Source organism: Nicotiana sylvestris, chromosome 2 (assembly GCF_000393655.2).
Source record: "Nicotiana sylvestris chromosome 2, ASM39365v2, whole genome shotgun sequence".
Lineage (NCBI taxonomy): Eukaryota > Viridiplantae > Streptophyta > Magnoliopsida > Solanales > Solanaceae > Nicotiana > Nicotiana sylvestris.
Genome location: NC_091058.1, coordinates 205524092 through 205551035, shown reverse-complemented (window position 1 = coordinate 205551035; position 26944 = coordinate 205524092). Strand labels below are relative to the sequence as shown.

Sequence of the window (26944 nt, the reverse complement as noted above, 5' to 3'; positions counted from 1 at the left end):
AATGATCAAATAAGTAATAACGTATCCTAAGCATAGATATCATAATTAGAAAATAATAAATCATAGGAAACAAGTTCCACCCGCATACTTTAACCCAACAACAATGCATAAATACTCGTCACCTCACATATATGTTGTACAAACACATTTAATCACATAGCAAATAGGCAAACAAGTCCTAATCCCTCAAGTCAAGGTTAACCATGGCACTTACCTCGCTCCGCAATCAAATCAAAGCTCAACCAGGGCCTTTCCTCTAGAATTCGCCTCCAAACCACTCAAATCTAACCAAATATAGTTCAAATAATTTAAAATAGGCTTTAGAAACTACCCATGAGTGAAAAAAAATCAATATTTAATAATTTCAGGAAAACGTCAACCCCGGGCTTGCTTGGTCAAAACCCAAGATTCAGACCAAAACCTAATTGTGCATTCACCACTAAGCCCGGTTATGTGATTAGTTTCGAAATATGACCTCAATTTGAGGTCTAAATCTCAATTTTATAAAGACCCCCAATTCTTCCCAAATCCCTAGTTTTCTACCATGAAAGAACATACATTAAGCTTAGAAATTAATGGGTGATGATGGAAAAGAAAGAAAATGAGTTAAAGTATATTTACATATGAATTTGGTGATGAATTTTCTATTCAAAATCGCCTCTAGGCCAAGATCTAATGACAATATGGTGAAAAATGGGTGAAATCCGGTGTTTGAAACATTTTAAATCACTAGCATGAGGCCTTCTTCGCGCTTGCCAAAGGCCTGTCGTGTTCGCAATGCACAGCGGCCCAAATGGCCCTTGAGTTCACGAGATGTCCTTCGCGTTTCGCAATGGCTCTTGCCCCTGGCCATCTCATTCGCGACCCAATGGTCGTGTTCGCCCAGTACCCCCTCCCAGGTCCATAACTCTACACGTTCGCAAGAAGCTGGTCGCTGTCGCGCCCCCCTTTTTCCCTTCCATCGGAGAGGAGTCCGGGTTTCGACATTCATGAGGCGTAATGACTCATTTCCTTTTGGGAATTGGGTATTTGAAGAGTCGCCACCTAACGATTTTAAAGTGCTTTAGGGCACCTATAATATTTAACTACAACTATGTTTGATAACCACAGATAGGGTAAGGGCTTGAAATTATCCCAAGGAGAAGGTGTTAGGCACCCATCAGGATCCACTAGTGTGGTTCCCAGCCAGATAGTTTTTGTGAATTTGTGCAATTAGCAAGTAAACAAATAAAGGCTTAAGTAATAGAGGATTTAAGTTTAAATACACAAATGTTTGGAAAAAATGATTTAAAAGGGTTTTGAAAAAAGTTACAGGCTAAACATGCTCGTAAAAAAATAAAAGGGGGACCTAGTTTTGTTTGTAATATGGATCACCTTAATGCAATACCCGGTATGACACTCCTCATAAGAGGGGATACACGTGGTATTAGCGCACCGGTCATCATATCCATATCTACCCTTCCCAACCCGTGAAGGTATTAAAGAGCGGATTGGTCTCAACCTCTATTGCATGTTGTTACCCGTCCCACTCCTATCAGTCTCGGAGGAATTTAGGACTACTATTCCTATAAGAGGGAGGTTTTAGGCTGACACTTAGGTTTAAAGGTAAAAAGTCTAAGGCCACATACAAAAACACGCAGGAGTGCATTTAGAGGGGGAACATATAAACAATTAGAAGGCTCATGTATCCCTCCGCAAACAATACATATAAATAGCATGACTTAAACACAGTTAAGGTCTGAATTTTAAAAATCCTAAAACAGGGTTTGAGTCAGAACCAGATTCATTATATAACTCAGAAAAGAAGTCTAAATCAAGCCTGCCTACTAGTTGTAGCAGTTGGTAATTAAACAAAAGCAGTTCCAATTTTATTCGAGTAATTACCTAAGGCTTGCCTAGGCGTAATAGTGATGTCGTATGAGCATGATATCTATAATGATTAGGAATGCAATAGAGCAGTGATTGATTTAAAATGGACAACTTGAGATCCTATAGACATACTTTGTAATGGTATTAACTTAAGGCAGTATTTGAAAACTTATTAAAGAAGCGGAAGAATAATTAACTAATCCAATTCAGAATAAACAATGTGAACTAAACGGCTTCTCCAACTAAACTGGTTTTAAATTCTATAGGCATGATTTCTATTATAGATATTTAGATCCTATAGACATGGTTTCTAATTGTGTGGAAGTAAAGCATGCAGAATTCATTTTAAACCAGAGCAAATCCTATAGGCATGTTATCTAACAGACCATATTTGAATCAAAATAGACCCTATAGTCATGTTATCTACCCAATTTACCCACAATATACAACTACCCACCCTTTTCACTAATCACCCCGATATTGTTTACAAATTATTACGGACCAAATGATTGAATTAAAAAAGAAGTGCAAAAATAAGCGATTACAACCATAGGAAGCCTGATCTTGACTTCCTCTCTCAGTTATGTAACGAACCACTTCAATGCTAATATTTCAAAGTCTTTCTCATATCTGGGTGTGTTAAAGTTCTCTAAGGACCTCAAGGGATCCCGGGCAGTGCTCACACCCAGATTTGCATAACCAAACAGAATGAGTGTAGTGTGGAAGGGCCAGCTCTTATGTGTCCAAATTCAGAGGGAGCTCAAGGGTCACAAGGTAAGGCTCACACAAGAGGGGCAGAACCTAGATTCTAGGAATAGGTGAGACTGCTTGACATAGTTTGGAAAAAGAGTTTGTTTAAAACTAGGTTGAAAGTAATAAGTAACAGAGGCAATTTGAAAGCAGTTGTAGTAGTAAAACTCAAAACTACACAGAATCAGTAGTCATTCAAAGGGGTCAAGGGATTTTGGAAATACACTTGACTGTAAGCACATGACCCCAGCAGGGGTTTGGTTTGGACATGCATAGCGATAGTTGATGCTGGCATGGTCACAAACCAGCCAAAAGAACACAAACACATGGAGGGGATATGGGGTTTGGGATTCACAAGACAGTAAGTACACAACAAGTGACTGACAGAGTATGCTTCAAAACACACATAGGGGAAGCATTAATCTAAGGGGGAAGGAAACATATTACAGCATGCTAATAATGTAACTTGACTGCAGAACCATAAACAGGAGTATACAAGAATAAGGGAAACTGAAACAACTAAAAAAGCATGTTGTTGTAGAGGCTTGAAAAATTAACTAGGACATACCAGGAAAGAAAGCAAGGTGCAGAAAGATAAAGTAAGTAGGATTCCACAATCTAACCTTGGCTTTGTAGCCGGCTAGACAAAGCAATAGCATAAGTAGTAATAGAGAAAGAGAGAGTTTTGAGTGTAAGTGTGTTTTGAACTCAATTGTTCGTGTGTTTAAAGAAGGGAGGGTAGGGTATTTATAGTTTTTGAAAACGAGTAAAGAATAAGGTAACAAGTAAGGTTTTAACACAAACATGAAAATAATCACAATCAGAATCAATCAATACAAGTACCTCCCTTTAATCAAGGGATTATTGCTCAAATGGATACTAACAAGGTTAATTAAGAAAACAAATCAGTTTGAGACAGATTGATTCTTGCCATATAAAGGGGTAGTAAAAGTATAAGGTGAATATTTGAGTCTAAGTACAAAATATACTTATTTTTGGAAAAAATATTCAGCAGGGTAAAACGTCACAGTAAAGGAAAGGAATCAATCAATTTTAAACAAAATAAGTGAAATTAGGGTTTATAAGGGAACCTTTTGCAATCGATCGTAACATTGAGGAAATCAAGATCGATCAAGAAAGAATCATGATTCTGCATTTCAACATATAAATTGCAAAGAATGAATAGGCATATTAGGCATGCAGGGTCAAACATATTGACAAAAAGAAGCGACACAAACATATAGTAATAGCAGGAGTAAGCAAGGATTCTGTAGTAAAAGAAACCTACTCGAAGCACAGTAGTCAACAAAGTCGAGTAGTCAGATAGAACCAGAGTGCAGAGAAACAAACTAACAGGTAAAGAAAGTCAGAAACAAGTAAAGAACTCACAGCTATAAGTGAGGAAAACCCTTTAAGAAATTTAGGGTTTATACAATAGTCAAGATTAAAAAATGGTAAGAACTCAGAATCAGATAAGTCAAACAAGGAAAAAGGATTCAAATATAAAGAACTCAATCGAACAGGTATGTACTCAAAACAGACAAGGACAGTTTCAGAACCCGGACAGAACCAAACTATTTAGGGTTTTCAACATGATGAATCAAGTAGAAGAAAAACGTAAATATATCGTTTGAACATAGTTAAATCATGAAACAACACCAAAAATCAGAGAAGAGATCTTTTAAAAGAGGTTAAGAGAAACTATAATCGTTGCAGACGAAGAGTTTTTTGAAAAATCGAAAATTTTAAAGAAAAACACTTGACAGATCCATAGCATACACAGATCTAAGGTGGATCTAAAAGAAAATTGAAAGCTCTTAAAGGTTAGGGTTTCAGAGAACCCAGAAAAGTGAGAAAAACTTTGGAAAGTTACCGATCTAGCAGGAAAAGTCAAGGATCTGACTTGAACGTCCATGGATGGCCGGAAAAAGACCATAGATAGAGTTTGAGCAAGGACTAGACTAGATCTTTTCGATCTCTGTCCATGAAATCACACAAACGGGTTACCAGAAGATGTAGGAGGTTGGTATACCTCTCAAACAGCCATGAGAGTCCATGGATCAGGTAGGGATTGAAAGGAATTATGGTGGAATTGGATGAAGGCAGCTAGGGTTTATGTGAGGCTACAGAGATAATTGAGAGGAAAGGGATTCAAGGGCGGCGGATGGTGAGAAATGAATTAGGGTAAAGGGTCGTTTAGGTTTATTTTAGGTAGGTGAAGTGGTTGCTGTTGATCTAAATGATCAACGACCTGGATTAAATGGGTAGGTAGGGATCCGAGCTTGGGTTGGGTTTAAATTGGGCTAGGGTCGGGTTTAATTCAGAATTGGGCTGGGAATCGGGGTTCAATTTAGGCTAAAATTTAAATACAAATGGGTTGTTATTTAAATAGCCAATTTTCCACTTTTTAAATTATAAAAATAGTAAATGATTTCTGAAAACTAAATTAAAAGGGCTAAAATGATTTATAACACATAATTTACAATTTAAAAATACAAGCCTCAATTTTATGAATATAAGACATGATTAAACCTTAAAATGGCTAATATTGCAATTATGTGCAATTTAGCCTTAAAAATACTAAATAAAATTGTAAAAATTATTTTACCATAAATATAAAAAATCCATAAATATAAAAATCGCATAAATGAATCATCAAAATACTAATTTTGGAAATAATTATTGAGATTTTATGGATAAAAAGGGGAAAAATAAATCGATTTAAACTTTTAAAAAATTATGAAAAAATAATAAAATATTTGGAAATGCATATGTATGCGTTTATATGCTATTTTGAAGTTATTTTGCATATTGAAAATATATATATAGGAAAAAATTGGGTATCAGCAGCTGCCCATCTTTACCCGGGAATGATGAAAGAGTTGTCGGGTAAAGATATGATGGCCAATTTTGACTGAGCGAAACGGTTTGAAGAAGATTTAGGCCATACCCTGGCTTCTAAGCTTCCTACATATCCCTGGTTTTACAGAAATCAGGCCGTATGTAGTTCAGGATCTACCGGAGGAGTATACCGATGAAGCGATTTCAAGAACGGACGCAATATCCAGGGCGGGGTGCGTGGCAGGTTTATAGGAATGATTAAGTCTTGATATGGATGCGGGTCCTGGAGCGGGATCGCTCTTGCTGGGATGGCCGTTGCTCGCCGGTTTACCTATAATGAAACAATACAAGCGTATTCTGTGCATAAATTTAAACATGATGCAAATTTTTGTTGGACTATGAATGTTGCCTTTGGACGGTTAGGATGGCGTCTTTATACTATGATGTCCTGGGCCATGAAGTGTATGATGAAGGATTCACAGGCCATGAAATGGTGCTCTCGGGCTATGAGGATGGTGCCTCCGAACCATAATTCCTTTGAATAACGATATGCAAAAGATCGAAAGAGATCCTCAATCCATGACATGGTGTTCTCGGGCTATGAAGATGGTGCCTCCGAACGATGACGCCTTTAGATGAGTTGGCGGTATTTCAGCCCATGATAGATGCAGTGGTATGATGCGGACAAGACAAAGCTTAGTCTTGCGAATCGAAGGGCAGATCTTAGCCTGTAAGAAAAGCGAAATAAATAGTGCTTGAGATAGCGCTTAGTTTTGAAGAAAATTGGAGGCAGAGCTAAGTCTCGGAAGGCAGAATGACAGCCTTATGCAAAGATGTGAATGTAGGTGGAGACAACATTTAGTCTCGAAAGGCAGAATAGTAGCCTTATGCAGATTGGAAAGTAGAATGGTAGCCTTATGCAATGCAGATGCAGATGGAGACAACATTTAGTCTCGGAAGGCGGAATGGTAGCCTTATGCAATGTAGATGCGGATGGAGGTAGAACATAACCTCGGAAGGTAGAATAGTAGCCTTATGCAAGTTAGAAGGCAGAATAGTAGCCTTATGCAATGTAGATGCATATGGAGGTAGAGCTTAACTGCGGAAGGCAGAATGGTAGCCTTATGCAAGTTGGAAGGCAGAATAGTAGCCTTATGCAATGCAAATGACAACGTTTAGTCTCGGAAGGCAGAACGGTAGACTTATGCAAGAATGCGAATGCTAACGGAGGTAGAGCTTAACCTCGGAAGGCAGAATGACAGCCTTATGCAAGAATGCAAATAGAGGTAGAGCTTAACCTCGGAAGGCAGAATGGTAGCCTTATGTAAGAATGAAGATGCAGATGGAGACAACGTTTAGTCTCGAAAGGAAGAACGATAGCCTTATGCGAGAAATAAGATAGCAAATGACATCAGAGTTTTCTTAGCTGATAGCAGATTGCGGCATTGTGATTACTGGGAGCATTGTGACTGTGGAGCATTACTTGTGTGTGCTGATAGTAAATGTTGGCAAGTGCAATGATCCGGAAAGTTGTATTCTCGAATGATGTTTGTCTCGTGGGCGTATAGTGTGTTTAAAGATTTTCCAATCCTAGTGCATGCATCCAAAGAAGAATTGTGAGTTTTGTAAGGGGGGAGGTTAGTTCATGTCCCCGCTGGCTTTGCTTGGCCTGCTCGGCTTTGATCTGGTGATACTGTGTGTATCATTGGGATAGCATTGCTAAACAAAGCAGTTTCGATAATAAACATGCATAAGTGTATAATTAAAAATATCTTTTATATGAACCAACGACTGTGACGTGGTTCAGGACATTGCGACCTCTCTTGCTACGGAATTTTAAGGGTCCTCCTCAAAATTTTGCCCCAGTTTCATGGGTTGACGTTTCTGATTGCTGCTCGCACGATGATCGGCTGAAATTACTTCGGAATTTTGAGGGTCCTCCTCAAAATTCTACCCCAATCTCCAATTGCGGGGGGGATGAATTTTTTATTGAATTGTGACCGAACCCATAGGGCTGCCTACATATCCCCTCTTAAATGGGAATCAGGTCAGGCGTAGTTCAATTAACATCATATAAGGAAAGCATAAAGATTACACATAGTAACGCTTGACCGCATCTGAATTGATCGGCTTTGGCTAGACTTCTCCATCCATTTCTGCAAGTATGGGGGCTCCTCTTGTCAGAACCCGGTGAACCATGTATGGACCCTGCCAGTTGGGAGAGAACTTCCCTTTGGCTTCATCTTGATGCGGAAAAATTTTCTTTAACACCAGCTGCCCCGGTGTGAACTGTCTTGGCTTGACTTTCTTATTGAAGGCTCTGGACATTCTGTTCTAATAGAGTTGACCATGGCAGACTGTATTCATTCTCTTTCCGTCGGTAAGGGCTAGTTGCTCATAACGACTTTTACCCACTCTGCGTCGTCGAGCTCAGCTTCTTGTATGATCCTTAGGGAAGGGATTTCTACCTCAACAGGAATTACAGCCTCTGTACCGTAAACCAGCATATAGGGGGTTGTCCCAGTTGATGTGCGGACTGTGGTACGATACCCCAGAAGAGCAAATGATAACTTCTCGTGCCACTGTCTGTGATCTCTATCATTTTCCTCATCCATCTAGATCTGATGATAACCAACAAAGCAATCTACAAATGATTGTAGCTCATGCTTGGCACAATTGTCAATCATGATGTGTATATTTGTTAAAGGGAAGTCGTCTTTTGGACTAGCCCAGTTGAGATCCTGGTAGTCGACACAGACTCTAACCTTCCCATCTTTCTTCAGCACTGGCACAACCATGTCGGGTACTCTACTACTATGAGAACCTTAGCTTTGATCTGCGTGTTGACTTCTTTCTCATATCAGGCTTGAACTTTCTGAGCTTTTGCTTTACTGGTGGACATGTTGGATTGGTTGGCAGTTTGTGAGCCACAATAGGCGTACTCAGACCAGTCATGTTATCATACGACCAGGCGAATATATCCTCATACTCTTTTAGAAATTCTGTATAATCTTTCTTTTCTGATGGGAATAGGTGAATGCTAATTTGTGTTTTCTTGACGTTCTCTGCATCTCCCAGGTTAACAATTTCGGTCTCGTCCAAGTTGGACTTAGATTTGTTTTCAAAGTTCTCAACTTCTCTAACAATCTCGTTAGGTATGTCATCCTCCTCTGAATCAATGTTTGTTTGTTGCATTGTCTCATTGCATGTCACAGTCATTGGTTCATCAAGATAAGTAATAGTAATGTTGTATAAGTAAAGTAATGAGAGAAAACGGTAATTAGTGTTGATTCATAAGAAAAGTCAAAATGTTTTGATAAATTGCACAACTGTTTTGAACATTGAAGATCTTATTGCGGGAATTGAAAAATGCGAAAAGAAAATTATTTAGTAAAACAATGGATAATGGCTTGTTTTAGCCTTGCTACCCTGAGGCTCGTCGGGCTCTAGTTGTCCTGATGGTCCAATTTTTGAGATATGCCCCTCTGCTCACAACCTATATGAAAGGGCCTTGTGAAATAAGATAATGATGCCAGAGTGCACGAACTAATCTTTGGGGAGGGCAATAATAAAAGAAAACAAAATAAAAACAAAAAGGTAATCAAGTCAGTGAGGATTATAAAAAGTATTGCAATATTTAAACACATAGTGGGGGAATTGTAAAGTGTGTCCTAATTTGGGAACCTTTTTGTGTCGAGGTAGGCGTAGCGACAAATTCATTTGGAGAACTTACAATGCTAAATGCTTCATTTTATTGGTAAAATAGACGAATCTCAAAACGACAATAAGCAAGAAAGAAAGTCACTAATGGCCAATAGCCTTATTACATTCATAAAGCGAAAAAACAAATTCCTATCTATTTGGTCCCAGAAAGACCTTCCTCAGGTGAATGCTCTCATTGATCAAATCCTCCAACTCGCGTAGGTTCACCAGTAAAAATTCCTTTGCCAGGTGTTCTTCTTCGTTTCCTTCAGCGTTCTGGCAGTCGGCGACTCTCTTCCTCACTTTTCCTTCCAATTCCAGCAGATTATATTCCAGATACTCCAGCTTTTCACTGGATTTGGTGGCCCTTTCTTTCCATTCGTTGATTCGGTCATTTGATGGAAGACTCCTCCACCAGTCTAGTAAGAGTGAGGGTGTGCTAACCATACCAAAACTGGGGACCTCGTGCCTCATTTTCTGCAAAACAAACAAGGTTAGGCCCTTACCCCCACCAGACTCGGCTATTTAATATCAACAATTAGCATGAAGCATTTAGTTTTCCAAATAAATGCACAGAACGTGATGATGTTCGTTTGGGCTCAGGGAAACCCAGTGGACTTTGGACAAGGCTATCTTAAAGGATCATTATGTGGACAACATAACTGATGTTTTAAGCATCAATACTACACAAGAGGGGAATGATTTGTGTAGTACCCAATTTTTGCTTAACTGAACTATAAAAGAACCTGGTTCTTCTAGGTGTTCCAACTACTACTGTTTGTGGAATAATAAATACAAAAAATAAAGAATACAGATATTTTTACGTGGAAAACTCCTGGCTCAAAAGGTGAAAAAACCATGACCTACTACTCAGTAGGATTTTCCCAAACTTCCACTAAAATCACTGAGCCAAAACAGCATTTACAAAAACTCTTTGTAAACCTAAGGATTAACTCTAATCCCGTTGTGGCACACAGCCTCAACTGTTGTGACAACTTCAAGTTAGCTATAACTTGAACACTCTAGGTATCTAATACAATTGCTTATATGATAGTTGAAAGGTACAAATTTAAACAACTTACTACAATTGAACTAGAATAAAAGATAGACACAATGGAACTGGTTCTTCTATCTCATTCAAGTAGCTTTAGGAGTGCACACCCAAATCACACATAAATTGCTTGCAAAATTGCCTTGCTCTTTTGCTCTCAATTTAGTTAAATTCTATGTATGTGCATTACCTGTAAAAGAGAACAACACTGAAATTTAATTGGTTAGTAATCAGAGTTTGATTGGAACTCAATTGCTGCTCTCCTATCGCAGAAGAGTTCATGATGATCTCAAACTCTAACACTATCTTCATCCTAGATTGTGTTCTCTTCATATAAGGAGAATTTCTCCCCTTATCCAATATGCAATATTTTCGATCAGATCAGGAGATATTGCTGCTTGACTAGTAGTACTTATCTCCTTCACGTGCATCTCACATGTATAGGTTTATCATGACTGTGCTTCATAAGATGGACCTTGTCCATGACTGAGTTCTTTTTGTCATTCTTCAAAACATTACCTGTTCTTGGGTCAACAAATTCCCCCTTTTTGATGATGATAAACTCTGTGCTTCTTACTGATTTGGAACCTGTAAGAACTTATCTTAGCCATCAATACTAAACCTAGAGTATTCACTTATCATCAAGGACCAGGTTAATTAGGTTATAAATATCACTTATTTTCAGAATGTGTAAAGCACAATTTCTCTTCCCCCTTTTTGCATCATCGAAAAGTTGCATACAAAGTGTGATACCCAGAATTTAATAAGTACCCATGGCCACTGGGGCAACTGCAAGTACAATCATGGTGCAATCATCAGTAATCAAGCAAACATATTTAAACTATCAAGGACAGATTAATCATTGAACAAGAACAAAACAGTAGTTATCAATGATAGAGATATGTTGCCACAAACAATCCACAAAAAGAAAGAAAAACATTCAAACCATGAGCAAAAAACAAAAGATAGAAACATCCCTAATTTGGGTCAGTAAGGTACTAAACAAGTTCAGGAGTCCTAAGGCTTGGAGGAACTAGAGGTTTGTGTTTGTGTTTGGAGAAAACTCAGCATGTTATAAAGAATTCCATCATTCTTCTCCTTTTCTTTGGCAAGCTCAGTTCTGACCATCCCTCTCAGTTTCCACTTCAATCAGACAAGCCTTGAGCCTAGCTATTTTAGCATCCTTGGCTGCACATTCCTGAACTAGAGTCCTAACTTTGCTGCTTATGGGTGCCTTCTGAGATGAACCAGGTTCATTTGGGATGGCAGTGACTCCATAATCACAAGCGAGAAGAGTATTAATGCCAAAGTGATCCTTGCTCGAGGCCATTTCCCATTTCTTCATAGGCACATTAAGCCTGTCCAGAACTATGGTTAGAATAAAGCCATAGGGAGTATCATGGGCCTTGGAGCCATTTATGATCCTGTCTAGCAGCATGATAATGAAGGCAGGCCAATTGATTTGTTTTCCTCTCTCTAGGCACTCCATAAGAATTAGATCCATGTAATTAGCAATGTGCCTTCTCTCATGTCTAGGCAATAAACACTTGTTTTGCAAATTCAAACAAGACCTTGTGCTCAGGCCTTATTTCACTTTTCTGCATAGCCCTGGCTTCATTTACCTTTTCTGAATCACAAAACCTCCTGGTGATTGCAATAGTAGTAGGGAGGGAGTCCAGGCAGGGCCACCTTTGCCTTGTACAGTCATCAAACCCTTCAGAGGGTAGGTCCAGGATCTCTCCCAGTTTCTTTGCATCAAACTACACTTGGACTCCTTTCACCAAGCTACTAACAATGCCATCCTTAACCGCAGCATTGGCCATAAATTCAATTAGCTCATTTCTGGCTAGCTTACCATCCATCTGAAAGACCATGTCCTTCCATCCCTAAGCAGCTAAAGCATCCACCAATCTCATCATTCCTGGTTCCACTGGGTCTTTTAGCAATCTTCCTTTTAAAATCTTTCTTTTGAAAAACATGGCAAGCTTATCCTGTTCCTTCACAGAATCATTTTCTTCTTCTTCTCCACTACATTCATCATCTTTAAAAAAATTTGATTGTTTGTTTTTCACTGCAGATCTTGTCATCTTGGCTAGTGTAGGTTCAGCAGCCTCAGACATAAAGGAAAACTTCTTGGAGGAGGTCTTGGGCTTTTTAGTCTTGGGGGTAGGAACCTCCACTGATGTACCCCTTTCTTGATGGACCAGCTCTATCTCCTCTTCCTCAACAGCCTCTGAGGATTCTGCAATCTTTCCCTTTCCTTTATCCATTTTCTTTTTCTTACTCTTTTTTAAAGCCCTTTATAGATTAGCTTCACTCTGTTTCACCCTGCTTCTTGTGGCTCTACCCTTTGGCAGTGAAGAGGCAGTAGGTGTTAGGGATAAAGCCTTTCTTTTCTTGAAAGGCTTAGGAACATTGAGGGCTTTTGTTGTGGGAGTTCTGCGTTTCTTTGGGTCATAGCTTGCCCCAACCCTTTTCAGTAGGTCTGCTAGGGTCTCTTCAGTAGATGAAACAGGTTCATCTCTCTGTGTACTCAGATGAACCAACCCCTCAGAAGCTTCCCCAGAACCACTTCCCCCTGACTTCATGCCACTCTTTTCTACCTTTTCTTGTGCAACCCCACAAATAGCAAGAACTGCTCCCTTCCCATTTCCCCGATCATCACCACAATCACCCTCTCTCTCTTTTTCTTTTTCAGAATTCTTTTTACCTCCACTTCTTTGTGACCCTGGTATTTCTACATCCTTAACTTACCTAACCAGAATAAACCAAGATTCTAGATTCTCAGAAGAAATTACCTTAGATGGAGATTCTTGAGTCTTTTTAGAGTTAGAAGACCCAGGTTCTTCCCTTGAAGTAGCGGATTGATATGATTCAGAATCAGAGATGGAGCTAGCGTTTTGGGCCTGTCTTGCCTTCAACTTTTCATTTAATTTCATCCTCAGAGCCCCAGACGCTACAGTCTTTCGAGCAAGCATTCTCACCCTACACAGTCTAGGTTTTGGTGATGTACTAGGTGGATGAGGTGTGGATGAATTTAAGGGAGATGGTGGTGGAGGAGTTCCAGGATTGTCTTGTGGGTTAGTCATGATAGTTGGTTTCTTGAGAGAATATGAGAATTTAGAGTTTTGGAGAAGAGGGCAAGTGAAAGTGAAGAAACAATTTTGATGATTTGGAATTATAAAGATGGCAGGAGAAATTATGTGTATTTAAAGAGAAATACATATTTAATAGGTAACGACAGCCTTTTGAAGTGGTCAAATAGAGGTCTAATCAGCCTGAAATTCCAGATTTTGAATGATCGGTTTATCTTCCCTAGATTTTAGGCAAAATTTTCGGTTTAGAGTTCCAGGCAAACAAAACTGGTTCAATGCTAACGGATAGAATTTTCTAGGAATTTAACAAGTATAGGACTTCTGCTCATGATTGAATTATTAATCTTTCTAATTGTGCAGAGTATAGAAAACATACCTTAGCTTTCATATGAACACATACTAATGAACCAGGTTCTTTATTTAGAAGTCTCTTGAACATGCCTCAAATGCCAAAATAGAGAAAATTTTGTAAGAGATCAGTGAGTCATATAAGCACATGTCATAGGAGTATACTAATTAAAGTATGGAGCTGAGTAAGAATTAATCTAGATAATTACACAAGTTCAGAATTCCTAGCCAAAAAATTCCCTTTTTCAATTTTTTTCATTGCATTCTGAGCTGGACCTATTAGGTGATCTTAATCATCCCTAATTCCAACCTGTTCCTCTCAAAGTTTTCTCTACTCAGTGCTTTAGTGAAGATGTCAGCAATTTGTTTATCAGTAGTATAAAATTCTATGGAGATCAATCCTTTCTCATAGTTATCTCTTAAGAAGTAGTGTCTAACATCTATGTGCTTAGTCCTCTTATGATGAACAGGGTTCTTTGTCATACTTATAGCACTAGTGTTATCACAAAATATAGGAATGCAACCAACTTCAATGCCAAAATCTACCAACTAATGTTTGATCCATAACAATTGAGCACAATAAGAAGTAGCAGCAACATATTCAGCCTCAATAGTAGATAAGGCCACTGAATTTTGCTTTTTAATGGCCCAAGATACAATACATGAGCCAAGAAAGTGAGCCATACCTGAGGTATTTTTCCAATCCACAAGGAAACCTGCATAATCAGCATCAGCATATCCTACTAGATTGAAATTACTACCTTTAGGATACCAAATACATAGATCAGTGGTGCCTTTCAAATATCTTAGTATCCTCTTGACAGCAGTCAAGTGAGACTCTTTTGGATTGGCCTGAAAGCGAGCACGAAGCCCTACACTGAAAACTATGTCTAGTCTATTGGCAGTAAGATATAAGAGTGAACCAATCATACCCCTATACAACTTCTGATCAACTGAAGAACCAGGTTCATCTATATCTAATTTAGTGGCAGTTGCAATGGGGGTGTCTATTTCCTTTGATTCATCAATTTTAAACATTTTGATCAGCTCTTTTGCATACTTCTGTTGATGGATCATGGTTCCATTTGGGCTTTATTTGATCTGTAAGCCTAAGAAAAAGTTAATCTCACCCATCATACTCATTTCAAACTCACTCCCCATTAATTTGGCAAAATCCTTACTTAGTTTATCAGTGGTGGCCCCAAAGATTATGTCATCAACATATATTTGTACCACAAGGAGATCCTTACCTTTTTCCCTTAAGAATAGGGTACTGTCAATTTTACCTCTTTTGTAGCCATGTTCAAGCAGAAATTTGGACAGTCATTCATACTATACTCTAGGAGCCTGCTTGAGTCCATAGAGAGCCTTGTCTAATTTGTACACATGCTCAGGACATTCCTTGCTCTCAAACCCTGGAGGTTGTTTTACAAATACTTCTTCTTTCAGGTAGCCATTCAGGAAGGCACTTTTGGCATCCATCTGATGGAGAGTGAATTCCATGTGTGCAGCAAAGGCTATGAGGAGTCTTATTGCCTCTAGTCTTGCAACTGGAGCAAAAGTCTCATCATAATATATACCCTCCTCTTGGTTGTAACCTTGGACCACAAGTCTTGCCTTGTTTCTTGTAACTGTTCCATCTTCATCAAGTTTGTTTCTGAAGACCCATTTTATACCAATAACTAATATGTCCTTGGGTCTTGGAACTAGATACCAAACTTGACTTCTCTCGAACTGATTGAGTTGATATTGCATTGCATTCACCCAGTTTGCATCATGCAAAGCCTCAACAACATTTTTAGGTTCAATAAGAGACAAGAAAGCATCAAAAGCACACATATTCTTTAATTGTGATATAGTTTTGACTCCAGATGTTGGATTAGTGATTATGTTCTTAATAGGATGAGAACTTTGATACTTGTGAGGTTTCACAACCAACTGATGTCTGTTAGATGTTTTCTCCCATGTTATGTTGCTGAGGAATAGGGTCATAAATAGGTTCTTTTAGGGGATTTGTTTCAATTCCTCTTTGATCAGTTCCCCCTGTCAGGTTGCCCTAAATGGAAGGACCTGTTCCATCACCTCTTCCATATTTTAGTGCCACTTTAACTTGTGCTGAGACTTCAGTCAAATCCTTTACCAATCCAATGGCTTCATCTTCATGTTCTTGTCTCTCATAAAGAATGTTAGTTTCATCAAACACTATATGCACACTTTCTTCTACACACAAAGTTCTTTTATTGAACACTTTATATACTTTACTATGTGAAGAATATCCCAAGAATATTCCCTCATCACTTCTAGGATCAAACTTACCTAGGGAGTCTTTCCATTATTGTGCACAAAGCACTTGCATCCAAATGCCCTAAGATGGGATATATTTGGTTTTCCCCCTTTAAGTAACTCATAGGGAGTCTTCTCTACAAGGGGTCTAGTCATGCATCTATTGATAATGTAACATGCAGTGTTTACAGCCTCTGCCTAGAAGCTGTGGGGTAGTTTACTAGAAAGAAGCATAGTCCTAGCCATGTCTTCAAGAGTACTGTTCTTTCTTTCAACTACTCCATTTTGTTGAGGAGTCCTAGAGGCAGAGAAGTTATGATTTATACCATGCTCATCACAGAATTCAGCAAACAGCATTTTCAAATTCAGTTCCATGATTAGACCTAATGGATGCAAGTTGATTACCTAGTTGTTTCTGAGTTTTTCTAACAAAAACAGTAAACATGTCAAATGCTTCATCTTTAGATGTTAAAAATAGTACCCAGGTAAATCTAGAACAATCATCAACAACTACCATTACATATTTCTTTTCACCTCTGCTCATGGTTCTCATTGGACCACAGAGATCCATATGGACCAGTTCCAACGTCTTGGTTGTGCTTACCATTTTCTTGCTTTTGAAGGATGATCTTACCTGCTTCCCCCTTGCACAGGCCTTACAGACTTTGTCTTCCTTGAACTTGATGTTAGGTAACCCTATCACCAAGTCCTTAGAGACTAATTTGTTTAGCTGATTCAGACTAGCATGACCAAGTCTTTTGTGCCACAGGAGGGGATCACTATCCAACACACTTAGGCAGGTGAGTTCATTTTCTGAAAGAGTAGGCAAATCTACAATGTAAATATTGTTAACTTTTTTTCCCTGCAAAACAATTTTGTCAGTGGTAAGGTTAATCACAAAGCATTTAGTAGAGGTGAATGCCATAAGGTTACCTTTATCACACAGTTGTGACACACCGATCAGGCTATATTTCAAGCCATCTATCAAGTAGACATTCTCAATGGAGTGAGAGTCTGTCTTACCTACCTTTCCAACCCAATAATCTCACCTTTCGTCCCATTTCCAAAGGATACATTACCTCCCTTTAAGTCCTCAAGTGAAAGGAACTGGTTCTTACCTCAAGTGAAAGGAACTGGTTCTTACTTCTAGTCATATATTTTGAGTAGTCACTATCCATGTACCATATTTGACTACTTCCCTTCACTTGGACCTGCAAAAAGAAATCAAGGGTTAGTCTTAGGAACCCAAACTAGTTTGGGTCCCTTTCTATAGGCAAAGGGATAAATCAAATTACTTTTAGCCCATCCAGGCAGCCTATTTTTCTCTTGAACAAAAGCTTTGTTCTTTTGACTGGCTTTTTCTTTTGCATTACATTCATTTTTGTAATGCGCAGTCTTGCCATAGTGCATGCAGATTTTGTTCTCAGGGAGAGTGAGGTACTTGCTTTTGGGATCCGACATAGGTGTTTGAGTCCCATAGCTAAGTCCTCTTTTGTTGCTACTGTGATGTTCTTGTAGCCAGGAAAGTACATCAGAAGCCTTGTTCCATTTGCAAGTTCTGTCTAGTTCATGTTTTACCTTCCTTAGATCTTCTTTTAAGACTTTTATCTGCTCATCCTTCATGTACAACTCATCCTTCATTTTTCCTAAGTTTTATTCTAGGGTGTGATGTGTGTGGTCAGCTTTCTTCTTACATGTTCCTAGTTTCAGTTTTAAGTTCTCAGACCTAAGTTCTAGGACACTAGTGTCAAGTTTAAGAACCTGGTTCTTCAACTCAGCATTTTTACTATCACTCTCATTAGCCCTAGATTCTAGATTTTTGCACTTGTCTTTTAGGATCACACATTTCCTAGACAGATCTTCCTTCTCATTGTTAATTATCTCGGACTCATCAATGAAGTCTAGCAATATCTCAGACAACCTTTCTTTAGACAGGAATTTAATTTTCTCTTTAAGATGAAAGATATTTACCTCTTGTTCATCATCTGATTCTCTGATGGCCATAATTGCTTGTTCATCTCAAGCTTCATCTTCTGATTCCTCATCTGATATTTCTTCCTAAGCAACAACCATAGTCTTTGTTGATCCTTTGTTCCTTTTTGGTTGAACATGTTCCTTCGTTCTGCCCTTTTCTTCTTCCACTTAATTTCCCATTGAGAACAGTTCTTGATCATGTGGTCAGTCTTACCACATTTGTAGCAACCCTCATTGGTTTGTTTCTCAGGAACCCTTGGTTTGTTGAAGGTTGTACCTCTTGAAGAACTCTTTCCTCTCATCAGGTACTTTTTGAAATCTCTTGTGATCATGGCCATTTCATCATCCTCCAGATCTGAACCTTCAGCTATTCTAAGAATCAGACTTCTTTCCTTCTTGGGTGCATCCATTTTCATAGTTTGCCTTCTCAGTTCATAGGCAGTGAGGTTTCCAATCAGTTCATCCAGCTTAAGGGTAGTAATATTCTTTGATTCCTGAATAGCAGTGATTTTGTTTTCCCAAGTCACTGGTAAAACCCTTGTCAAGATTTTCTCAACCTTGTTTTCTTCAAAGATAATTCTCCCAAGAGATTTAAGTTCATTTGTTAGTGTTGTGAACCTTGTGTACATCTCCTGGATAGATTCTCTTTCCTTCATACTGAAATTCTCATATTGAGAATATAGCAGTGCTCCTCTTGATCTCTTTACTTGAGGAGTTCCTTCATGAGCCACTTGTAAAGTGTCCCATATTTCCTTAGCAGTAGTACAACTTTGAATCCTATTGTACTCATCTGGACCCAGTCCACACACAAGCCATTTCTTGGCCTTGGCATTCTTCTCTCATTTCTTCAAATCTTCAGCAGTGCAGTCAGCTCTTGTCTTTGGCACATCCACCCTTTCAGCATTCTTCTTTGTAGTTGCCACAGGACCATTTATGCCTATATCCCAGAGTTCATAGTCTTCTCCTATGATGTGATCTCTTATCCTGTTCTTCCACCAAGAATAGTAATGACCATTAAAGAGTGGAGGCCTAGCAGTGGATTCCCCTTCCCAGTTCCTAGGTAGTGCACTCATTTCGATCTTTTCCTAAGATGTTAGCCTCTTCAAGTATAACCTCTTCTGATACCAATTTATGTTTTAAGCGTCAATACTACACAAGAGAGGGGTAATTTGTATAGTACCCAATTTTCGCTTAACTGAACTATAGAAGAACCTGGTTCTTCTAGGTGTTCCAACTACTACTGTTTACGGAATAATAAATACAGAAAATAAAGAACACAAAGATTTTTACGTGGAAAACACCTGGATCAAAAGGTGAAAAACTCACAACCTACTACTCAGTAGGATTTTCCCAAACTTCCACTAAAATTACTGAGCCAAAACAACATTTACAAAAACTCTTTGTAAATCTAAGGATTAACTCTAATCCCATTGTGGCACACAGCCTCAACTGTTGTGACAACTTCAAGTTAGCTATAACTTGAACACTCTAGGTACCTAATACAATTGATTCTATGAAAGCTGGAAGGTACAACTTTAAACCACCTACTACAATTGAACTAGAATAAAAGATAGACACAATGGAACTGGTTCTTCTATCTCGTTCAAGTAGCTTCAGGAGTGCACACTCAAATCACACATAAATTGCTTACAAAATCACCTTGCTCGTTTGCTATCAATTTAGTTAACTTCTGCGTATATGCATTACCTATAAAAGAGAACAACACTAACATTTAATGGGTTAGTAATCAGAGTTTGATTGGAACTCAATTACTGATATCCTATCATAGAAGAGTTCATGATGATCTCAAATTCTAACACTATCTTCATCCTAGATTGTGTTCTCTTCATATAAGGAGACTTTCTCCCCTTATCCAATATGTAACCTTTTCGATCAGATCAGGAGATATTGTTGCTTGATCAGTAGGACTTATCTTCTTCACGTGCATCTCACATGTATAGGTTTATCATGACTGTGCTTCACAAGATAGACCTGGTCCATGACTGAGTTATTTTTGTCATTCTTCAAAACTTCACCTGTTCTAGGGCCAACAATAACTGACCCAGCTAGGTTTGAATATGATGCATGCATAAATTGGATAGAGTACGGTTTCTATGGGGTTTTAGACTAGTACCCTTGAGCGGACAACTCAAGGGGGGAAGGCACGGAACTGTCGACTGTACCACTGATCGACTAGTTTTACCGCAAATATGCCTTTCCGAATTTAGGGGTAATGATATAGGAAGAGCGCAACCACTCATCAAGCGTTGCTATAGTATTTGTTTGGCACGAGTGGAGTATAATATTGAGCATGATTATGCAATAATTAAAAGCATGTTGACATGTATTTGCACGTTAAGAAAGCGATAAATACAACAGTTTTATAATTTAAAGCAGCAATAAAGGAAGGAAACAAAGAAGATATGTCAGTTTTGCTTTTGAAAAGAGAAATTAAATGCTTAAAGAAATTTAAACAAGTAATTGCACATAGGGAGGTACAAATTCACAAGAACAATCTGAAATGGTAAAAGCCTAAATATCCCCATCAGAGTCGTCATGTTGTCGCGCCCCCCTTTTTCCCTTCCATCGAAGTGGAGTCCGGGTTTTGACATTAATAGGGCGTAATGACTCATTTCCTTTTGGGTATTTGAAGAGTTTCCACCTAATGATTTTAAGGTGCTTTAGGGCACCTATAAGATTTAACTACAACTATGTTTGATAACCACAAATAGGGTAAGGGCTTGAAATTATCCCAAGTGGAATGTGTTAGTCACCCCTTAGGATCCACTAGTGTGGTTCCCGGCCAGATAGTTTTTGTGAATTTGTGAAATTAGCAAGTAAACAAATAAAGGCTCAAGTAATAGGGGATTTAAGTTTAAATATACAAACGTTTGGAAAAAACGAATTAAAAGGGTTTTGAAAAGAGTTACAGGCTAAACATGCTCGTAAAAAAATAAAAAGGGGTTCTAGGTTTGTTTGTAATATGGATAACCTCAATGCAATACCCGGTAAGACACTCCTCATAAGAGGGGATCTACGTGGTATTAGCGCACAGGTCATCATATCCATATCTGCCCTTCCCACCCCGTGAAGGTATTAAAGCGTGGATTGGTCTCGACCTTTATTGCATGTTGTTACCCGTCTCACTCCTATCAGTCCCGGAGGAATTTAGGACTATTATTCCTATAAGAGGGAGGTTTTAGGCTGACACTTAGGTTTAAAGGTAAAAAGGCTAAGGCGACATGCAAAAACACATAGGACTGCATTTAGAGAGGGAACATATAAACAATTAGAAGGCTCATGTATACCTCCGCAAATAATACATATAAATAGCATGACTTAAACACAGTTAAGGTCTGAATTTTATAAATCCTAAAGCAGGGTTTGAGTCAGAACCAGATTCATTATATAACTCCAAAAAGAAGTCTGAATAAGGTTTGCCTACTGGTTGTAGCAGTTGGTAATTAAACAAAAGCATTTCCAATTTTATTCGAGTAATTACCTAAGGCTTGCCTAGGCGTAATAGTGATGTCCTATGATCATGATATCTATAATGATTAGGAATGCAGTAGAGCAGTGATTGATTTAAAATGGACAACTTGAGATCCTATAGACATACTTTCTAATGGTATTAACTTAAGGCAGTGTTTGAAAACTTATTAAAGAAGCAGAAGAATAATTAACTAATTTAATTCAGAATAAACAACGTGAACTAAACGGCTTCTCCAACTAAACTGGTTTTAAATTCTATAGGCATGATTTTTATTATAGCTATTTAGATCCTATAGACATGGTTTCTAATTGTGTGAAAGTAAAGCATGCAGAATTCATTTTAAACCAGAGCAGATCCTATAGGCATGTTATCTAATAGACCATATTTTAATCAAAATAGACCCTATATGCATTTTATCTACCTAATTTACCCACAATATACAACTACCCACCCTTTTCACTAATCATCCCAATATTGTTTACAAATTATTACAGACCAAATGATTGAATTACAAAGAAGTGCAGAAATAAGCTATTACAACCATAGGAAGCCTGATCTTGACTTCCTCTCTGAGTTATGTAATGAGCCACTTCAATGCCAACATTTCAAAGCCTTTCTCATATCTTGGTATGTCAGAGTTCCCTAAGGACCACAAGGGATCCCGGGCAGTGCTCACACCCAGATTTGCATAACCAAATAGAATGAGTGTAGCATGGAAGGGCCAGCTCTTATGTGTCCAAGTTCAGAGGGATCTCAAGGGTCCCAAGGCAAGGCTCACACAAGAGGGGAAGAACCTAGATTCTAGGAATAGGTGAGAGTAATTGACATAGTTCGGAAAAAGAGCTTGTTTAAAACTGGGTTGAAAGTAATCAGTAACATAGGCAATTTGAAAGCAGATGTAGTAGTAAAACTTAAAACTACACAGAATCAGTAGTCATTCAAAGGGGGTCAAGGGATTTGGGGAATACACTTGTCTGTAAGCACATGACCCCAGCAGGGGTCTGGTTTGGACATGCACAGCAATAGCTCATGCTGGCATGGTCAGAAACCAGCCAAAAGAACATAAACACATAGAGGGTATATGGGGGTTTGGGATTCACAAGACGGTAAGTACACAACAAGTGACCAACAAAGTATACTTCAAAACACACATAAGGTAAACATTAATCTAAGGGGGAAGGGAACATATTACAGCATAGAGAAAGAGAGAGTTTTGAGTGTAAATGTGTTTTGAACTCAATTGTTCGTTTGTTTAAAGAAGGGAGGGTAGGGTATTATAGTTTTTAAAAATGAGTAAAGAATAAGGTAACAAGTAAGGTTTTAACACAAATATGGAAATAATCACAATTAGAATCAATCAATACAAGTACTTCCTTTTAATCAAGGGATTATTGCTCAAACGGATACTAACAAGGTTAATTAAGGAAATAAATCAGTTTGAGACAGATTGATTCTTGCCATATAAAGGGGTAGTAGTAAAAGTATAAGGTGAATATTTGAGTCTAAGTACAAAATATACTTATTTTTGGGAAAAAGATTCAGCAGGGTAATACATCACAGTAAAGGAAAGGAATTAATCAATTTTAAACAAAATAGTGAAATTAGGGTTTATAAGGGAACCTTTTGCAATCAGTCGTAACATTGAGGAAATCAAGATTGATCAAGAAAGAATCATGACTCTGCATTTCAACATATAAATAGCAAGGAATGAACAGATATATTAGGCATGCAGGGTCAAACATATTGACAAAAAAAGTAACACAAACATACAGTAGTAGTAGGAGTAAGCTAGGATTCAGTAGTAAAAGAAACCTACTCGAAGCACAGTAGTCAACTAAGTTGAGTAGTCACATAGAACCAGAGTGCAGAGAAACAAACTAACAGGTAAAGAAAGTCAGAAACAAGTAAAGAACTTACAGCTATAAGTGAGGAAAACCCTTTAAGAAATTTAGGGTTTATATAATAGTCGAGTTTAAAAAATGGTAAGAACTCAGAATTAGATAAGTCAAACAAGGAAAAAGGATTCAAACACAAAGAACTCAATCGAACAGGTATGTACTCAAAACAGAGGACAGTTTCAGTACCTGGATAGAACCAAACTATTTAGGGTTTTCAATATGTTGAATCAAGTAGAAGAAAAAGCGTAAATAAATCGTTTGAACATAGTAAAAATCATGAAACAACACCAAAAATCAGAGAAGAGATCTTTTAAAAGAGGTTAAGAGAGACTCTAATCGTTGAAGACAAAGAGTTGTTTTGAAAAATCGAAAATTTTAAAGGAAAACATTTGAGAGGTCCATAGCATACACAAATCTAAGGTAGATCTGAAAGAAAATTGAAAGCTCTTAAAGGTTAGGGTTTTAGAGAACCCAGAAAAGTGACAAAGACTTTGGAAAGTTACCGATCCAGCCGGAAAAATCAAGGATCTGACTTGAACGGCCATGGATGGCCGGAAAAAGACCAAAGATAGAGGTTGAGCAAGGACTGGACCAGATCTCTTCGAGCTCTGTCCATGAAATCGCACAAACGGGCCACCAGAAGATGTAAGAGGCTGGTATACCTCTCAAGCAGCCATGGGAGTCCATGGATTAGGTAGGGATTGAAAGGAATTAGGCTGGAATTGGATGATGGCGGCTAGGGTTTATGTGAGGCTGCAGAGAGAATTGAGAGGAAAGGGATTCAAGGGAGGCGGGTGGTGAGAAATGAAATAGGGTAAGGGGTCATTTAGGTTTATTTTAGGTAGGTGAAGTGGTGGTCGTTGATCTAAATGATCAACGGCCTGGATTAAACGGGTAGGTAGGGATCCGGGCTTGGGTTGGGTTTAAAATTGGGCTAAGGTCGGGTTTAATTCGGAATTGGGCTGGGAATTGGGGTTCAATATAGGCTAAAATTTAAATACAAATGGGCTATTATTTAAATAGCCAATTTTCCCCTTTTTAAATTATAAAAATAGTAAATGATTTCTGAAAACTAAATTAAAAGGGCTAAAATGATTTATAACACATAATTTATAATTTAAAAATACAAGCCTCAATTTTATGAATATAAGACACAATTAAACCTCAAAATGGCTAATATTGTAATTATGTGCAATTTAACCTTAAAATACTAAATAAAATTGTAAAAAATACATAAAATTTATTTTAGCTATATTTTGGCATAAATATAAAAATCGCATAAATGAATCATCAAAATACTAATTTTGGAAATAATTATTGAGATTTTATGGATAAAAAGGAAAAAATAAATCGATTTAAACCTTTAAAGAATTATGGAAAAATAATAAAACATTTGGAAATGCTTATGTATGAATTTATATGCTATTTTGAAGTTATTTTACATATTGAAAATATATATATGAAAAAATTAGGTATCAACAGTCGCGTTCGCGAAGGGTAAATCCTCCAACGCTCTGTGTTCGCGACCCAGCTATCTTGTTCACAATAAAGAAATACACCCAACCCCAATTTCCCCTTCGCGATCGCAAGAGAGACTTCCCGATCGCGAGGCACAACGCATTAGGTGACAACGCACTTCAAAAAAACAAACAATTCTACGTCCAAAATGGTCCATAACATATCTGAAACTCACCCAAGCCCCTCGAGCTCCAAACCAAACATGAACACAAGTGTAATAACATCATACGAACTTGCTTGAGCAATCGTAACATCAAAATAATACCTAGAACCACGAATTGGACACTAAAACGAATGATATTTTTAAAGTAACTTAAGAACTTTTAATTTTTCAACCGAACGTCTGAATCACGTCAAATCAACTCTGTTTTGCACCAAATTTTGCAGACAAGTCATAAATACTGAAATGAACCTATTGCAAGTTCCAGAACATAAATCTGAACCCAGTACCAATGAATCCAACCTATGGTCAAACTTATGAATTCTTTAAACCTTTAAATTGCTAGTTTTCAACAAATTACGTTAAATCAAGTTAGGGACTTCCAAATTCGATTCTGAGTATATGCCCAAATCTCAAATCACGATAAGAACCCACTGGGATCGTCAAAACGCTAATATGAATCCGTTTACACAAAGCGTTGACCGTAGTCAACTCAAATGAGTTTTAAGGCACGATTTCAAATTTTCATCATTTTCTCATAAAACATTCTAGAAAAAAGGACATGGACTATCCACGCAAATCGAGAAATATTAAACGGAGCTATTCGAGGTTTCGAAACAGAGAAATAAAGGTTAAAACTGAAAATGACCTATCGAATCATCACAAAGACACAATTATTGAGAATGTTTAACGCATAAACAAGTAAGATATTGAGCAATTCAATTCTTTTTTCTTTTTTATTAGGCTGTAATTAAATTTACTTTTCTTTGTCTAGAAATTTTCGAATTTTTCTGGTTTATCCATCTGAGATAGTATGTAACGACCCAACCGGTCGTTTTGGGCTCTAGCACATCGTTCGACAGTTTGAGGTTGTGAGTAGCTTCACATCAGGCATTATGACTTGTGCGCATGGTCGGAATTGAATTTCGAGAAGTTTAAAGTCGATTTGGAAAGAGAATTCTCATTTCGGAAGCTTTAAGTTTGTACAAGTGACTAAGATTGGATTTTTGAGTAAACCTCCCCGGAATCAGGATTCAAAGGTCCCAACAGGTTCGTATGATGATTTCGCACTTGGGCATATGTCCGGATCGAGTTTTGGAAGACCCGAGAATGTTTTGGCACCTATTGTGGAAGATAGCAGTTCTGGAAGAATTTCATAAGTTTGGGTTGCAGTGCATTTCATTGTTATTGATGTCCGTTTGGAATTCCGAGTTGGGGAATTGCTCCGTATGGTGATTCTGGTGTTGGGAGCGCGATCGGAAGTGAATTCAGAGGTCCGTTGGTCATTTTTTGGAGTCATTTGGCTAAAGTTGGAAACTTGAAGGTTTTTGAGAAGTTTGACCCGAAGTGGACTTTTTGATATCGTGGTCGAATTTTGATTCTAGAAGTTGGAGTAGTTCCGTAATGTCGAATATGGCTTGTGCGCAAAATTTGAGGTCAATCGGATGTGATTTGATAGGTTTCGGCATCGGATGAAGAAGTTCGAAGTTCTAAAGTTCATCATGTTTGAAATGGGGTGTGGTTTGTGATTCTAGCGCTATTTGGTGTGATTTGAGGTCTCGAGCAAGTTCGTAAGGTGTTATGAGACTGGTTGGTGTGATTAGACGGGGTCTCGGGGGGGCCCGGGTGGATTCCTGGTGGTTAAAGGATCAAACTTTGAATTTGAACAAAAACTGAGGCAGATGATATCTGGTGTAACCGCACCTGCGAGGTTGTGGCCGCAGGTGCGGAGCCGCAGAAGCAGCCTGGGAGTCGTAGGAGCGGAACTGGGCAGCCAAGGGAAGGACCGCAGATGCGGGGTATTGGTTGCATCTGCGCAAGCACATAAGCGAGAGAGATAACTACAGAAGCGGAAGGAGACCGCAGAAGCGGTAGTGGGGGATGCACCTGTGGGATCACAGAAGCGGTCAAGTGACCGCAGGTGCAGAAATGCTGGAGGCAGTGAGTTCTTTAAAAATCGGA

The 26944-nt window shown here is 38.3% G+C and overlaps 1 protein-coding gene across 1 annotated transcript; it reads right to left on the bottom strand.

The window, feature by feature from the left end:
• Positions 1–14205: 14205 nt before the first annotated feature.
• Positions 14206–14733, bottom strand: LOC138886194 (secreted RxLR effector protein 161-like). Its single transcript, XM_070167242.1, has one exon. It carries the CDS (start codon positions 14731–14733, stop codon positions 14206–14208), a length of 528 nt encoding a protein of 175 aa, XP_070023343.1.
• Between the last annotated feature and the right edge of the window lie 12211 nt (positions 14734–26944).

Excerpts from the sequence above, each read along its gene's own strand:
- LOC138886194 (XM_070167242.1), bottom strand. The coding sequence starts at position 14,733 with ATGATCCATCAACAGAAGTATGCAAAAGAGCTGATCAAAATGTTTAAA.